The 17,107-nt window shown below is 40.8% G+C and overlaps 1 protein-coding gene across 2 annotated transcripts in view; it reads right to left on the minus strand.

Moving 5' to 3' along the window:
• gpc1b (glypican 1b) overlaps positions 1–14,298 on the minus strand; it is a 79,177-nt gene extending 64,879 nt beyond the window's left edge. The window contains exons 1-2 of one of the 2 annotated variants that reach the window (XM_030074589.1): positions 14,193–14,298; positions 13,547–14,061 (exon numbers count right to left, since the gene is read on the minus strand). In XM_030074589.1, the coding sequence (XP_029930449.1) occupies positions 13,547–13,706 (160 nt within the window). In that variant the 5' untranslated portion in view covers positions 13,707–14,061; positions 14,193–14,298. The other variant, XM_030074590.1, reaches the window with a different exon arrangement.
• Positions 14,299–17,107: the final 2,809 nt, after the last annotated feature.

The raw sequence follows: 17,107 nt of genomic DNA on the forward strand, positions 1-17,107 counted from the left end.
TTTGATCTTGAATTATTGAAATATTCTATTTGTGTGTGTGTGTGTGTGTGTATATATATATATATATATACACTGTTCAGATCTTAAACTAGATGATGAAATAGAAAATGATGAGATGAAATAGAGAGCAACTACAGGTCACAGTGTAAATCTGAGATAACTATCAACAATGAACTTGCCATGTTTGTGTAAAAGTAGCAGCTTGCAAGCAGTAAATTTCCTTTGAAAAACAAAAAAATAAATGATTCTACAGCATTATTCTAGTGAGAAAAAGACGGCACTGGAGAGACAAAGTGAGAGAGAGAGAGAGGGGAGAGATAGAGGGGGAAATAATGATGACAATGGAAACTTGTGTGAAATAATTTGTCTTGATGAGAGACAATCTAAAAGAACTTATGACTGCCAAGCAAACAAATGGCACTGTAGAGAGACAAACTGCATTTGCCTTCAGCCGCTGGAAAAAAAAAAAAAAAAAAAAAAAAAAACAGAATTTATGAGGTCCCCAAAAATCACCAAATTAACAAGTCAACAGAGCAGCAGTCAGATAGAGAGAGAATTGATAGAGCCGGAGAGAAAGTGGCAGAGTGTTCTGCATCTTAAGTGCTGAAACGCACTGTGAAGTTTGGAAAGATTATGGAGAATAATGTTTACATCGCAGGGGAGAGGAGGAGACGCTGGAGACAAAGGAGATATTCACCAGGGACTTTAAAGACCTCAAATATCTTTCTCTCTCTCCCCCCTCTCTCTCTCTCTCACAAATACACATACACCTACAGCAGGCCTGACGACGTGCAATCCAGTTTCAACCCAACTATGTGTTGTGCTATTTTATTCTTCAAGGATGTCAGCTACAGTGGTTTTTAATATGAAGCCATGGGCGGAAACAGAGGCCAGTGCTGAACAGAGCGGAACAGAAATTACTGTTTATCAAGGAGAGGTGTGTAGTTTGGGGATGTGGATAGTGCAGCAAAAGAGAGTGTGTCCTATCTTTATTAAATCTGTATTGTGTGCACCAGGCACTGGTGCAGTGGACACACTGCAGGCCTTCAACAGAGAAGTGACCCCTTACTGATTTGATCATACATCACTTTCTTTTTATTCTGCCTAAATCTCCCTTCAGCCTCAATCGCTCCATCGAGGCAATTCCTGAGGGGTGACAATTTTTTAATATCTAGGGATGGCCGATACCATTGATTGTCTTTTTGATCCACCAAATAATACCAATGCTAGCATCCAAATCTATCCTGAAGTTTCTTGTATATATTAATATATGCCCTTTGCACAGTGAAAATGTCTAAATGCATACATAAAAAAGTTATATTTGTCTTTGCATTTGTATTAAATGAACAGCCAAATATCACGCCTCTTTAGCCTCTGTTCAGCAATGTTCAGCAGAGGTCCAATGATATGATTAACCTTCGCAGGAGTTCCCACTGAGTCAACTGGAAATTTGGGCAAATATTACTGTTTAGTGAACTGAAACATCTCTTTCTTTCTGCTGTTACAGCAGAGCAGCGCTAATAACCGAGTCCACTTCACTCGCTCGTTGTGGGTCTCTGACAGAGTGTGTGTCCTTTGCTGCCTGCTGTGTGTATGTGGAACAGAGTGTGAGGGCGGAAGGAGAAGTAACTCCTATCCAAGTCGTCTGTTACGAACATCCTCCTTTTTCTCTCACTTTCTCAGCATCAGATGCACATCCAGTCTTGATTTGAATTTGAAAGCCACAATTCAAGTCAGAAATTTGAGTCTGTTTTTAGCTAAAATTGTATTATTATTATTATTATTATTGTTATTTCCATTAAAAAGATGTTAATAGTGTAATACTATCAAACCACTGATTTTACGTTATTTCTTCTGATGTGCGTGTGTGTGTCTGTGTCTGTAGACAACTAAAGTTTCAGTTCATTACAGACACTCCATTCCAGTGCATATTCAAGTCAGAAATTTGAGTCTGTTTTTAGCTAAAATTGTATTATTATTATTATTATTATTGTTATTTCCATTAAAAAGATGTTAATAGTGTAATACTATCAAACCACTGATTTTACGTTATTTCTTCTGATGTGCGTGTGTGTGTCTGTGTCTGTAGACAACTAAAGTTTCAGTTCATTACAGACACTCCATTCCAGTATTCATATAGATATATGATATTTTATTTATGCTTTTCTTTTGTTAAAGAAATTGGGAATGAATTGATTAAAAGACATTTATATCAATTTAGGCCTCAGTCAGTTTAACTCCTTTCCTTTAGCAGACTGATGCAGTTGAATTGGCAGAATCTGTGATCGATGTATTGATACAATGTTTGGTGTAGATCTGTGAGGATGGATTTTCAAAACGACACTTCAGGATTCCCTTCAACTCTTCTTTCTTCTTTAACTCTCCTAATCTTTGTGAGATAGCAGCATGTGAGTCGTCTCCATCTCAGGATAGCCATCGAAGTTGGCAATTATAGATACGGGTGTGTGTGTGTGTGTGTTTATGTCCATTCCTGTGGGCCTGCTGGAGCTGCTACCATAGTGCCACAGCCACAGGATTTCCCCTATGGGATGTGTCTTCCATCAAGAAATACCCCGAACCGCAGCTGCAGACAGTGCCTATGTGTGTGTCTGTGTGTGTTGGCGTAGGGTGTGTCACCCAGTAAAATTCATACTGAGTGCCTGCACTTAATATGGTAATGGGCATCCTGGTTTGGGTCTGTGCCACCCGTCAAGCAGCAGCAGCAGCAGTCAGGAAGGAGGAGAGGTAGGTGGAACAGAGCTGTATAATTCAGAAGCGGAGTCATACCGAGAACTAATGCCGATTCCTTGTCACTTCAAATACTCACCTAGTCTACACAAAGCACCGCTCAAGGAGACATGATCCACAACAGCCTGGCCTGGCAAACACCTCTATATACACACTTGCAAACTGAAAAGAGGGCAAAACAGGAAGTGGGTCTGGCGTAGGCACTAGCAGCGATGCACATTTACACACACACACACGCCTGCCTTGCCGTACATCACACACAACAAAAGCAATAAAAAGAGGAAGCAGGTTATATCATTCTCGCTACTGCTTCAGAAGTCATGCACAGTGTGCACGTCTGTGACACACACACACACACACACACAAACCAATATACACACATTCGCTTATGGACACATGGGCACAAACACACAACCAGAGACATAGAGGAGTCTCGCTGTGATAGGGGAATAATTCTCAGTTTGACACAGCCAATTCCTCTGAAGACAAAAGAAGAGACACCAGACACACTGCGGCCCCCAAAGGAACAACACACATGCCCACACACACACACACACACACACACACACACACACACACACACACTTAGACACACACAAGCCTGTTGCAATGACACTGCAACCCCCTATGGTGGAAAAAAGGACAGGCCAATGCTGTAATCTCTGTGTGTGTGAGTGTGTCTGTGTGTGTGTGTGTGTGTGTGTGTGTGTGTGTGTATGTGCTTGCCAAGGGAGGGCTGTACGTGTGAACTCCCACTCTCACATCAGAGGAGGAACAGGGAACAAAAGAGAGCAAAGAGAGAAAAGCGAGAGTGAGAGAGGGATGGCAGCAGCTGAAGTGTATGATGGTCAGAAAGCAGAGCAGACAGACAGGATATCTTGATACTTGTCACGTAGTTCACCACGCTGTAAAAAGCTATCACCAATCTCTCCCTCAACCCTCCATTTCCTGCTCTCGAGCCCGCATTACACACTGCGGCAAACCATTGTAATTTTCTGAAATTAGTCATAGGAAAGAGGAAGGAAAATAGCAAAACGTTAGTCAGATCTTCAGTTCTGTAGCCACAAGTGAGTCTGTGTGGGTGCTTAGCTTTTACGAGTTGAGCTTTAGACCAGTAACAGGCAGTCTTGTGGATGTGTCCCTTCTCAAAAAAAAAAAAAAAAAAAAAAACAAAAACATCTCTTTTGTTTGCACTGTTCAGAGTGCAGAGCAACTGAACAACTGAACATGTCTGGACAGACGGCCGTCTAGATTTCCATCTGTCAAACAGCACTGGGTATGAAAAGTTTTAAACAAGGAGAAACTTTTTTTTTTTTTTTTTTTTTAACATAACTACTCCCTCTTGCCTCTTTTGCCTCCATCTATCCTCTTTATCTCTTTTATTTTTCTTGCTGCGTTGCCGCACGTAGCCAATCGCAGGGCTTAGCAGGGTCTAGCAAAAGCCAGCAAGCCAAAGACCCAGTCAGCAGTCCACCAGCCCTCCTCTCTCTCTCTCTCTCTCTCTCTCTCTCTCTCTCTCTCTCTCTCTCTCTCTCTCTCTCCCATTCTGCCTCTATCTCTCTCTGGTGAACATCAAACACACTGTGGTCTGTTTCATGCTCCCTGCAGCCCATTATGGCTTAATGCTTCAAGAGGCTTCTTACTGACTTCAGCATTTTAACAACTCCAGCACATTCAGTTGGTAGGCAAAAAACACATACAGAAACCAATGCAAACAGACACACACACACTCAGAAATACATGCACAAAATACAGGCGCACAAGCACTGGTTTTCAGCTGCAGCAGAATTACGAGTCTGGATACTGAGATACAGAAACAACTGTTACTTTTATCTGTCCATTCAGGACGACCGGCACATGCATGGGGCCTTTCACTGACATTAACCTTCAGATGAGCTGTGGCCCTCTTATCTCAGGCAGTTAATGACTTCCATTCGTAAGGCGGCCATATGTGATTCAGTGGGATCAATTATTTTGCCACTCTACAGAGAATAAACACAGGACATCAGCCAGGACAGCTTTTATTAACAGTTACAAGTATTTCTCAATACTGAGCTCACAAAAAAAAAAAAAAAAAAAAAAAAAAAAAAAAAGCTAGCACAACACTATGTGTGGACCAAACTGCGAATTATTTTTTAGTGTTTTAATACAAAATGCACTGAATGTTTTTTTTTTTTTTCTTCACCAGAAAATCTTAATGTAGCTTTCATGCTAAAACACCAGAGAGAGGACAGGTGCTCTACTATTCCAGACTTTTATGTAGATTAAAACATAGCAGTGAATAGTTTACTGAATATCAATATAGGAGCACTCATCAACATCACACATCAAGACTTTCTTCTTCTTCTTCTTCTTCTTCTTCTTCTTCTTCTTCTTCTTCTTCTTCTTCTTCTTCTTCATCTTTCTTTTCTTCAAATGTTGTGACACCTATTGATAAGTGTTCCTGTTTTTTACATACTCTTCAAAATACAGCATGTAAAATTGAAGTGGACAGAATTGAGCTAATTCAGAAGAATCACAAGATATTTGATATGTAAATGAGACAATTTCAGCAGAATTTTTTTTTATTGTTTTACTGGGTGAAGCACTTTGTGTTACATGTACTTGTACTTGATTCTTGTTGGAAAAAACTTAGTGTTGGTGTCTCGGTGGAATGGTTTTTAATACATCCATGTGCGATGTTTTGGTAGTTTAGGTCAGTTTTGGCATGAAACTAACCATTGTGCCCAGCTGCATGTCTGCATGTTGGGGCAGGCAGAACTCTTACAAACATAAAAGGAAAAGAAAATCTTTAATGACAATACTACACCACATACACACTAATAGATTTTTTTTTTTTTTAAATTTCATAGTTTTCTGGATTCCATTATTTTCTATGTCAAAATTGCTTCCCAAATCCTGGAGAGGAGAAATGGTGGAAACCACATCTGTTATGGGACGACTCTGAGTTGACTCCATGCTTCCTCTTAGCAGTTGGTTAAGAGAGTTGGTTTGTTATAGAAGTGCGCAGGCTACAAAATCATCCAGCTTGTGAATCTATCTCATTTCCAAAAGCTGTGTTAGCTCTGGCAGCAAAGAGTAATACTATTGTCAAAAACATTTTGAGACACATTTTGTCAGAGTCCCCACTTGTAAGAACCAAAATACACAGCAAAGGAGATTCTGCAAAGGAAGGCAAGAATGAGAAGCTGCCACAGGTCAAACAGCTTCCCTAGGGAGGAGCTGCTGGGACAGACGGAGGAGCTGCAGGGGCTCAGGCTAACAGCAGCTGGTGGTGCATATATTGCACAGCCATACCCGCAGAGATTGAGAACATAATGCTGCAATAAATGGGACTGTGCGCAGCTTCGCTTGAATCCATGGCTGACAAAGAACGCTGTGTTACTCTGCATCAAACTTTAGAAGTGCATATGGACGTTCAGAGACATTCCTCTGCACAACCAACAAGACAGACCGAGGAATGAGAAACACTCCGACCAGCCTGGGATGATGAAGGACTGTCGAATCGGCCACATATTAAATCTTCATATTATTATTTCGTTTATTTCATCAAGGATCAAGTAGCCTACATTAAAGTCAGAGACAATAGATAATTGATGTAATATTCGGCTATATAGCTAATTTGCTAAATAAAAAAAATTAAAAAATAAAAAATAAATAAAAAAACCCGAAACATCCTGAACATAAATACTGGCAATAACATGTAATATGTAATATCTCAACCAGGTACTGAGCAAGGGACTCTGCAACTCTGCAAACTATTGCTTTGCTTAGTCTCGATAATTTAGCTGGCTTACTGTGCAAGCAAATTATGGTTTTACTTTCTCTTGCACCTTGATTGGCCACACCCCCTTTTATGATTTAGCCACAACTTGAAAAAATCATTTGGTTTTAAGTAACAGGATACTCCACCCAAAAACTAATCTAATTGTGCCATGCATTCACTCTAAATAGTCTTGCCTATCACACTTGCTGCTGCACATAAAGTTTGAGAATTTGAAACCAACTTTTTGTTTTCTTTATTATTCTATTTACATATTTGCTGAAGTCTTTGAGGAGCTCCATGCTTACAAAAGTGGCTTTTTTTTTTTTTTTTTTTTTTTTTTTTTTGAACCTTTACTTTCTATGCGGCATGGGATTTTTTATTTATTTATTTTTTTCCCCCAAGCATTCAAGGCTACTCATGGTGACTACATAATACCAAATAGGTTTTTTGGTGAAGTTTTCCTTAAAGAGAGTGTCTACTGCTGCTAAGCAGAGCACAAGGCATGTGGGAACAGTTAGTATCCAAACAGTTTCAGTTAGCTGGTTACTATGTGTCTTACAGATTTGTTCCATTCCATTTGTTGCAAAATTAATGCATAATCCAGGCTGCGATGGAATAGATTGGTTAAGTTTAAGTGTCACCTTCCTTGAACATGACCCAGAGTATTTTTAGTGTTTTTCTGCTGCTTTACTGTGGTTTTTGCATTCTCGGCCTGACTGCCCTGTGTTATTTTTGCTGGCAGTGGGCTCCTTTCTGCATTTAACCTCTGGTTGGAAAGTGGTGTGGGGGACAGCAAACACACTGGCAGCCATTATCTTATCATTAGCCTCAGTCAAAGAGGTGAGAGAGATGCCCCGGGAGATTTGTGTGAGTCTGTGTGTGCGTGTGCACGTGAGAAAAAATGCTTTAAGCAGTATGAGCTCACATCCAACCAAAGCCCAAAAAACACACACACATACACTCACACAGTTACAGATGCGGCACTACTATGGGGAGGCAAATCTAAAGACATGTACAAGCCGTATTCACATTCAAGCTCATTAGCTAAAAACATTTCCATACTTTGTCCTGTGGGCCACCATACTGATCAGCCCATGTTTCCAGCCGCAAGCCAGTCTTTAGTCGACAACAGTTCCTAGCAGGCCCGTAGCTCCAGTCCCACTGTATCATTACCCAAACACTGGTTAGAGATGACACTTCAGAGCACAGCACAACTCCCAGACAGTCTGTAGCAACCAGCAAAAAAAAAAAAAAAAAAAAAAAAAGAAAAAAAAATATCACAAATACAGCATGGGAAAGCCGATGTCGTACCAAAGTGTTACCAGCCTTTCTACAGATGTTTCTCATTGCTTGTCTTTTAGTATAGACTTATGTGACATAGAGCATCTAACACTGATAGCATGCCAGATGCTCTCTCAGTGCTTTGCTCCTCTCTCTTTAAGAGCTGATCAGGGAGAAAAAAAGAGATATGATATAATGTCATCCCGTGAAAAACAAAAAGATAAGTCATTAAGACTGTAATGACGGGGTGGGACAGGGAGGGGGCAGCGCTGGAAGGAGACAGATGAACCACATGAAAATCAATCATCCACTTTTGGTAAACACCAACAAAAAATCTGTTGCCAAAAATGATCACACTCCGCAGAGCTGAACCAGCATCATCGCACTTATTTCAACAACATCAATCAGCGTGTGATTACCTGATTATCTGCAAACCATTCATTTTCATTTCTGCTCAACTGATACTGTTCCCATGGTCCAGTAAACACTGATTCAACACAATGACATCAAACAGCTCATGCTCAAAGTCAATAGCTTTTTCCACTGTGGCCTTTTTTTCCAGGGCAAATGACCTCAGAACAGATGACAGTTCAAGATGTTATGAGGCACATCCATATGAAAGTAATATCGTGAAATTATCTTTCATTTCTCACTAAGAGATGAAAGACATCACTATCTGGGGTGGTGGTTCCCAACAAGATGGAAAGTCCAAACTTGTATCCTCAGGATTTAACAGTAATCCTAGGTGTGTCTTTCATTCAAATGCAAAGACAAGAAACCTTTAAAAAAAACTGTTGGATCAGCTTTAAAACCCTCAATTTTGGATTTTCATTCAAATGAAACCATATTACCATGAATCACAATCTTTTGTTTTTCTAAGCTAATGCGTTTCATGCCTTGTCCAGCCTTTGTAAATCCTTCTTCACAAGAGCTGAAGTAACCAATTTCATGTACTCATGTCATGGTTATGGAGTCCCTTTTTGTGTGCTTTTTTTTTTTTTTTTTTTTTTTTTTTTTTTAAGTCAGTAATTAAATACATTTTCCTTGGTATTTTTTAGGTATTGTAGATGCCGACTGATACTGTAGTTGTGGGTCTGATGCCAATATAAATATTTGGGAGAAAAAAACGGCATTGGGTGTTGCCTTACTTAATTCATTACATAATACTATTACTTATCAGAGTAACAGAGTATTGTAAGCCTTTACTGTTTAAAATATAATATCAATAGTAATATTGTTACAGTTGTATGTAATGCAGATTACAATGGTTGACAGACAAGCATTTCAAAAAGATTGTAATAAGATACCATCAATACTTCAGTAGCGACTGGGAGGCCAACAAGTGGTGCAGGTTTTCATCCTTCAGGTGCGATAAATGAGATTAATTTCCATTAATTATTTTTGAACACCGCAGCCTCTTCAATGTGTTATTGAAGTGCTGACAGCAAGGTATTTGGCTTAAGTGACTGTAAATATTTAATATAATTACTGTTTTTGTTTTAAGCAGCCCTTAAAATAATCTAGTCTGCACACTGCACACTTCCACCTGCACAAGTTTCCACTCTAAGCTTGCAAGCATTAGTCTACCTAAGTCTTGATTATGTTTTTTTTATTGTTCTTTTTTGTTGTTGTTTTGTGTGTGTGTGTGTGTGTGTGTGTGTGTGTCTTTTCCAAACATTTGCTGTTTTTTTTTTTATTATATAATCATTAAATTACTTATTTACTTACATTTTTTTTTTTTTTTTTTTTTTTTTTTTTTTAAAGAGAGTTAATAGACAGACAGAGTTAACAGACATTTTATATCTGCATCTGTGATTTCCAATAGCTTACCACAATATAACTCACCAGTGGTGACAGTAATATAAGATACAATATCAGTTAATGCATCCTAGTAACAATAGTTTCAATAAAGAGTAATAAATAATAAGTAATATATTACATTTTGAAAGTAAGTACTCCAACACTGATTGACTGATTTTTTAATACATGCATAGTCATAATAAAGTTACATGCTGGAGGCCTAATATTTTATAGTTTTACAATAAACTTCTTAACTTCTTAACACAATCTGCACCACCATCTGTTCAGCTGTGATATCCTCCTCTGCCAGCTCACTGCTACAAATTATTGCAAACAATGGACTCTTCTGGACAAACCACTTAGTGATAACACAGCTGACAGTGCTTTTTACCGCAATATCTATTGACTTTTTTGCATATTGGCCAACATATATGCCAATACCAATATGTCTGTGATGAGTCAGTATCAGCAAATGGCAAATGTATCAGTCTGGGTCTAGTACATTCCCACTGAAGCATTGCACTTCACTACATTTTAAATCACATCCATTACAGAGTACAAATGTTGCAGGATCTCCATAAGAAACAGAAACTGGACCAAATCAAACACAAAATTGCGGAGCCTTTTGCTGTGAACAGTCAGAGAAAAAAATAATATAAATCATTCTTTGCTTTGTTCTTGGACTACATTTTGAAATTCCAAACTTTCTAATTACTGAGTAATTACTCTCCTTATTTCCGGCCTTTTAGACATGCATGAGAACACCAGTATACCAGTATTTTCATTTCCGCTTTAAGTAAAATTTCGGTAAAGTAACAATAGTTTCACTTCAGTGAGACATTCTTGTCTTTCCACCACTGCTTCTGGGTAGAGTTACAGCGTACATCCCATAAAGTTTGTACATGTGGTACAAACTTTATGTGGTAGTCACCGTAACTTCAAAAGCAGGTTTACACAGGCATCAGTCATTTGGTGTGCTGAGGATTTCTGTGTCTTGCAAAAGTGTGTGATGGCCTTGAAAATCTGAAACCACTGGGACTGGACATAATTTTTTCAGAACTGGGACGCCCTCATATCTCTCATCCTGCACTCTGAGCGAATCGCTGTGATGGACTCAGCATGTGACCTTGAGTCGGGCCCAGCCAATACATTAAGTTGATCAAGCTCCGGTGTCACAGCAGGAAATATTCTTCCGCAAATGTCAGGGATCATCCTCACCATTCAGGTGGCTCATAATTTGGGGGCATAAATTAAAGCTTTCATATTTTACTGAGGTGTTTAACATGCCAGACTGGAGCATATGAGCTGTTATTTATGCTCTAGAGCCAAGAGCCGGGGACACAGCAAGAAATATTGTCGATGTACATAGCCTGGCCCACCCCAACTCTCTTTCTCCACTCTCTTTCTTTCCACATCTCACTACTCTCTGCTATTCTCTCATCTCTCCTTTTCTCTATTTTTTTTACCTCTCTCTCTCTCTCTCTGACCATCTGCCCATCTCTGTCTTCTCTGTCTTCTCTTTTATATTGACCCCAGACTTGAGTTTGCTCCACATCATTGATTGAAACAAGAGGAATAGGTGGTGTCATGACAGATTTGCTCCTCAAAGCATTATGGATTACAGACATTTGGAAGAAAAAGGGTTGTCAAAAGGGGCAGCTCTGGCATTAATTCTGTCAATTGATTTATACAGTATGGTCAATCAGTTTGATTAGGAGTGTCCCATTACCACAAGGCCCTCACTTCCTTCTGATGTATGGCATAATGACACTTGGCCATGAGTTTCATCATATTACCACCCCACCCTCAAATCTTATAATATCTCTCATTTCCCATCACTGTATTGCTAGGAAGGATCTATGTCTTTGAGTTGGACATCGTGTTCCACATAATTATGGCATACTGTTAATGTTTCATGTATGGGGCTGCCCCAGATAGCAAGGAACTTGAATATGCTGCAACCAAGAGAGAACGCCTAAAATCTGCAGGGTGAAACAAAAACCCGTCAGACAAAAACACAATTATATACATATTACACAGATATTTACAGCAAAACCTAATGTCACCATACTGTTTCATAATAGCCCGATCAACAGGGTTTTTACCTATTTATTGAATCTAGTACTTAATTTCCCATGTGTTGCAAAATAGATTTTTACAGGACCATGTGTGGATACATATCCATTTATTCTAATCATAACCCTAAACATACACGAGGGATCCTTAACCCCAGCAGTAGCAACATCATGGTTTGCCTATTGAGCAATATAGGATTAATTTGAGTGTATAACCTTTAGGTAAATACTGCTGAAATTCAGCCTTGAATGCCTCAGCACCGTTTAGTCTGTACAAATGAACAAACATCACTGTCTTCTATGGCTGGGAACAGAGGAGAAGAGTTTATCTGTGCAGTCACACCAGTGTACCACTCCGTAGAAAATTAACTCAGGAATGTGGAAAAGGTGGCTGAGACAGGATCTAGAAGAATTTTCTGGGGATAAGAGTATATCATCAGATTGGGAACTGGTAGCTGTATTTTAACTTATTGGTGGCTACAGTCAAGGAAACTCAGATTTCCTGTCAATGAAAGGCTGTAGACTGCTTGGACCTCAAAGAGTAGTGTCGTGTTTCTCTGATCTAGAGTTTTGAGGAGAGCTGGTTACAGTCACTAATTTTATAGTCTTGGGCTGTAGGAATATACAGTATGCAAAATTTAAATGGAGTAATTTTCCCTTTGAATCTGTGTCCAGAAAACCAGTTGTGTAAGTATGCATGGTCATGGTCTCCTTTCTTGTCCATGCATGTACTACTGTAACTGTAGAACCAGAAATTGCAGTTAACTGTGTGTGTGTGTGCGTGTGCATGTGTGTGGGTGTGGGTGTGTGTGTGGTTTGTGTGTGTGTGTGTGTGTGTGTGTGTGTGTGTGAAAGCAGTGCACAGAATTCCAGGGGAGGCACACGTGTAATCATCCAAACTGCAGAGTGGCTTGTGACTGTGTCTATGAAAAGAGCCATCTGACATCAGACTATGACACAGGGTGCAACATCATATTTGCGTGGTTACAACATGTGGTCAAGTGACCGCCTGTTAATTTCTAAGGAGAAAAAATCCTTGCAAACAGCCCAGACATTTAAAGAAGGAGAGAGGAAGTAGGTTGTTTAGAAAGTAGCACCTTTGTTTAGGGAGATTCTGAGAAATACTGAAACGGAGAAACAAGAAAATACACTGTTCCATTCATGTTTCTGTGTTGTTCAAAAATGTCAACTGTGAGGGAATTTTAGGGGATTTTTCATCATGAGTCAAACAGCCTTATTGTCAATGACATATTTGTCTTACTGTCTTAAACTCTATCATTTCAAAGCAGCGTTTCATCCTAATATAGCCAAGAGCCAGAGCTCCTTTGCTTTACAATATGACATGAAACGGCAACATACACTAGTTAAAAGGAAGGTTTTTTTTTGGATAGTAGCTCTGCTAAATTCAGCCCAACTCAAAAAAGCACAATAGTACAACAAAACAAAACAAGACAAGACAAAAAAATATTTTAAGGGAAGATTTTAAAGCTACACTATGGTACAGACTACAGTGAGCAGAGGCCACAAACTTTGTGGACTGACAACACCCAAAGACTGCATGTTCATTCATTTCTATGATCTTGACGCCCATATAGAAGTACCACTGCAGGTGCAACTTTGGCCCTAAATTCGATTAATATCCCAATCGGGAATTGGAGAGTGATTGTGGTACTCAATGGGGAGTTGGTGGTATTGTATCTACAGTGATAATTTGAGAGGTAATGATGGCACAGTATTTTGACATATAGTACCTGCATGATATGTTCAAATACCTGTTTCTGTAATGACGGCTTTTTCAAGAGGGTATAAGCAGGTATGGCCCAAGGAAAGGGTGCGCACAGCTTGAACGCAACAGCTATATTTGAAGGCAGCTTACCTGAAATTTCAGACTGCGGGACAGTGTCCAGGGGGAATCCTTTCGCGTTGTAAAACTGTCTCATATCCGAACAACTCCGGGCTTTGCTGGTCCCTTTGTCCCCATAAGCCGGTGCCGTTAGCGAGCACAGTGCCAAAGCCGCTATGATGAAGGAATCCATCCCAGCCAGCCAAGTGCAAATCCGAGCGAGAGGGCGAAGCGATGGTATTGAGTCCTAAACGGATCGGCGACTCCCAGTTAGCAGTCGCGTGTCAGACTGGGCTACTGATTGCTGTTGCTGCGCGTAAAATATCTTCCACCTTCCCCTCCTCTCCCCCTCCTGCCCTTTCAGTGCGTCTAGCGCGTCTCGGCTCCGCGCACTGCTGCACGGCTCAGGAGCGACACTTCACAGCGCAGAGGTCCCGCTGCTTCTCAAGCGGATCCGGACAGGACAGTAGTTTATTTTGCCTCTCATGCAGTGGACGGGATGATAGCAGATCTCCGGGCGGTCTGTGATGTTCAGTGTACTAGCTCACCTACGGGAGGGGGAGAATAGAAGAAAGAATGAGACAATTAAAAGCGAAATAATTCAACTCATGCAGAAAGCAGCAACTGTATTGCGCTGCCGCCGTGCAGTCAGAATAGCGACAGTGTCATGTACGCCTACCGGTCGGCAACGTCAGCCTGGGGGATCTGGGTGAAGGGGTGCGCACAGACAGTTACCGCAGCTCTGTACCCGCTCAGGTTTTTACGGAACGATGCTATCCCGGCGCTGCCAGTCGGTGGAATGAGGGAGGAGGAGGCGGGGGGACAGCGAGAGCGAGAGACAGGGAGAGAGAGAGAGAGAGGAGACAGACAGACAGACAGAGAGAGAGAGAGAGAGAGAGAGAGAGAGAGAGAGAGAGAGAGAGAGAGAGAGAGAGAGAGAGAGAGAGACTGCACACGGAGTTGCGTGCTCCTTCATGACATTTACGTTCTTCTCTCTCTTATCTTAACTATTTCCAGAGAATTTTTTTTCTGTTGGAGGGGCATACTTCATGTCCACATGTGTCTAACAGGCTCCGACTCTTGGTCCTTGGGTTCAATTTTTGGAGATTTAAAAAAGCTTGAATGTCCGACATTTCATCTCAAGCGAGTGTATTCAGTGTTGGCTGCCTATCACCACATGGTCCACCCAGGTCCTCAGTGAAAGAATGTGCACTATGTGTTCTGACAGCTTGATCACTAAAAGCCAGGTGTCACAGGTGGACAATAGGCGTGTTCTCCACATCAGGTACCTGCCCACCATCACAGGTCAATGTTAAGTACCTCTCCTCCATGCAATCTACAGCCAGTATCAACTTACATGCACCATCACTCCTCAAGGTGTAATTAAACAGCCAACAAGTCGCTACCCGCCCAGTGCTGCTCCCAGATTACCTGTCACCTGCTGAATGCCTTCATTATGTGTGTACTGTATGTGTGCATTCATATGTCTGTGTGTTGATTCATAACATGAGCCTGAAAATTATGTGCCTTTATACTTTTTTCACTTAAGGGCATGGAAAGCAGGAGAAGGTGTGAGAAAATGGACTATTGTCATCGTTATGAAATAACTTTGAGCTCAAGTTGAAATATTGTCATCTGAAGTTACAATGACACACACACACACACACACACACACACACACACACACACACACACAACCACCACCAAATGAAATTAAAGTTCTTCCACACTTTATCTCCCACACTGTTTCTGGGCAGAACACCTCTTTTTATGGTTATGAAAGTAATAAGTTAATATATTTGAATGCACTTGGATTCTTATATCTTTGCTATCACTACCCAACACTGTCTCACCCATGTCCTTTATGAAGGCTGTCTGCTGTGAAGACTTAATTCTCTGGCAACTCTACCTACAGTATATCTCACTTCACATCTCTCATTGTGATGGAGAGGGCATGAGATTATTATTTTCTTAACTATTGGATACAAACCTCCCAACTCTAAAAAGGTAGAAGCTTTTTAGAAGCTGGAAAGCCTAATTTCCAGATGGATAACATTTTTCAAATTACAATTGGGTTTTAGTTGGTTTTATGGTCATGGAAATTCCCATACCAGTGGTAGACCATTCATACACTAAAAATGGAGTAACATGGTTTTCATGGGAAACATTATCTTGTTAAATCATTTACCTGATACTGTATGGTTGCTGTTTATGCAGTGTGGGGACATACAGCAGTCTCACATAAAATATTGTTTCTGTCATCTCAAAGTGTGAAATGGAATCACAGGATATTTGATGGTGTCACTCCAGTGGGAGAGGTTCCGGCATTTAAAGCACTGTTTGGGGAGCAAGATGCCACAGCACATTATCACAGTGACACATGGAAAAACTCCAGTGCGGCCTGAAATAACTGGCCGTCACACAGCAAAAAGACAAACAAAGTGAGAAGAAGAAAATGAGAGAGAAACAGGAGAGAACGAGAGAGCCACATGGCATGAACAGTCATTTCCTGCCTCCTCATCATTCTATTTATGAAGGCAGACATTGTTTATGAATACATTAGGCAATGTTACTCTATAATTAGTGTGTTCCTCGTGACTGGATGAGTCCAAACATAGAGAGAACAGCATCTGACATATCACAAACTGACAAATAGCAGTACTCACTGCCCAGTATTTCAACTCTGAAATGATCCACTGAGTAGACATTAATTGCTCCTCCTTTCTGCAGTGTCAAGTGTCTTACTCGTTTGCCGCCTATAAATGTGTACTTAGGCAAGTCTTGCACTATGCATGCATGGATATTCTGCTAAGGGTGATAACTGGGTAACTTTGCCACACACCAGACACAAACCAAAGTCTCATTCCTCTCTTTTTCTAATTCACTTTTCTTCTAGCTGCAGGGGAATACCTTGCTGAGCTGAACACATGTGGCCAGAGGTTAGTTAACAAGGCTAAGTGGCCCCAGTGTGTGTGTGTGTGTGTGTGTGTGTGTGTGTGTGTGTGTGTGTGTGTGTGTGTGTGTGTGTGTGTGTGTGTCGGTGTGTTGTTTCTGTCTTCTGTTCGTGATCATATGCCTGTCAGTACTGGGTGTACGCATATAAAATCAGGCATGTGCACATATAACCATACATATATGTGTTTATATGTAGGCTTACATGCATGCACGTGTGCATGTGAGAAAGAGAGAGAGAAAAGTGTGTGTGCAATGTGCCTTTATATGTCTGCGAGTGTCCCACATGTGGCCAGAGGTCGGTGGTGCTGTTGGAGAGGCTGATTGGCCCTCCACTGTCTGGTATGGAGATCATGTAATTAACGCTCAGTAAAGCCACAGCACAGCCATGTTTTCTTCAGGCTGCCTCCCATTGAAGTTTTATTGGCTCTGACCATGAAAGGCCTTCTAATGAGGACCAGGATGCTGGGGGAAGAGAGCAGAATGGTAGCAAAGGGAGAGAGGAGAGTGGGGGGAAGGAGGGTGAGAGGGCGCACAACTATCATTGTACACATGCAGTAATTATGTGGCAGGCATTTTCAGGGCGTGATGAGGTTTTGGGTGAAAATTACACTGCTACTTTGCAGTGATCCTGCAGTTGTT

The sequence above is a fragment of the Myripristis murdjan genome, chromosome 17, assembly GCF_902150065.1.
Source record: "Myripristis murdjan chromosome 17, fMyrMur1.1, whole genome shotgun sequence".
NCBI lineage: Eukaryota > Metazoa > Chordata > Actinopteri > Holocentriformes > Holocentridae > Myripristis > Myripristis murdjan.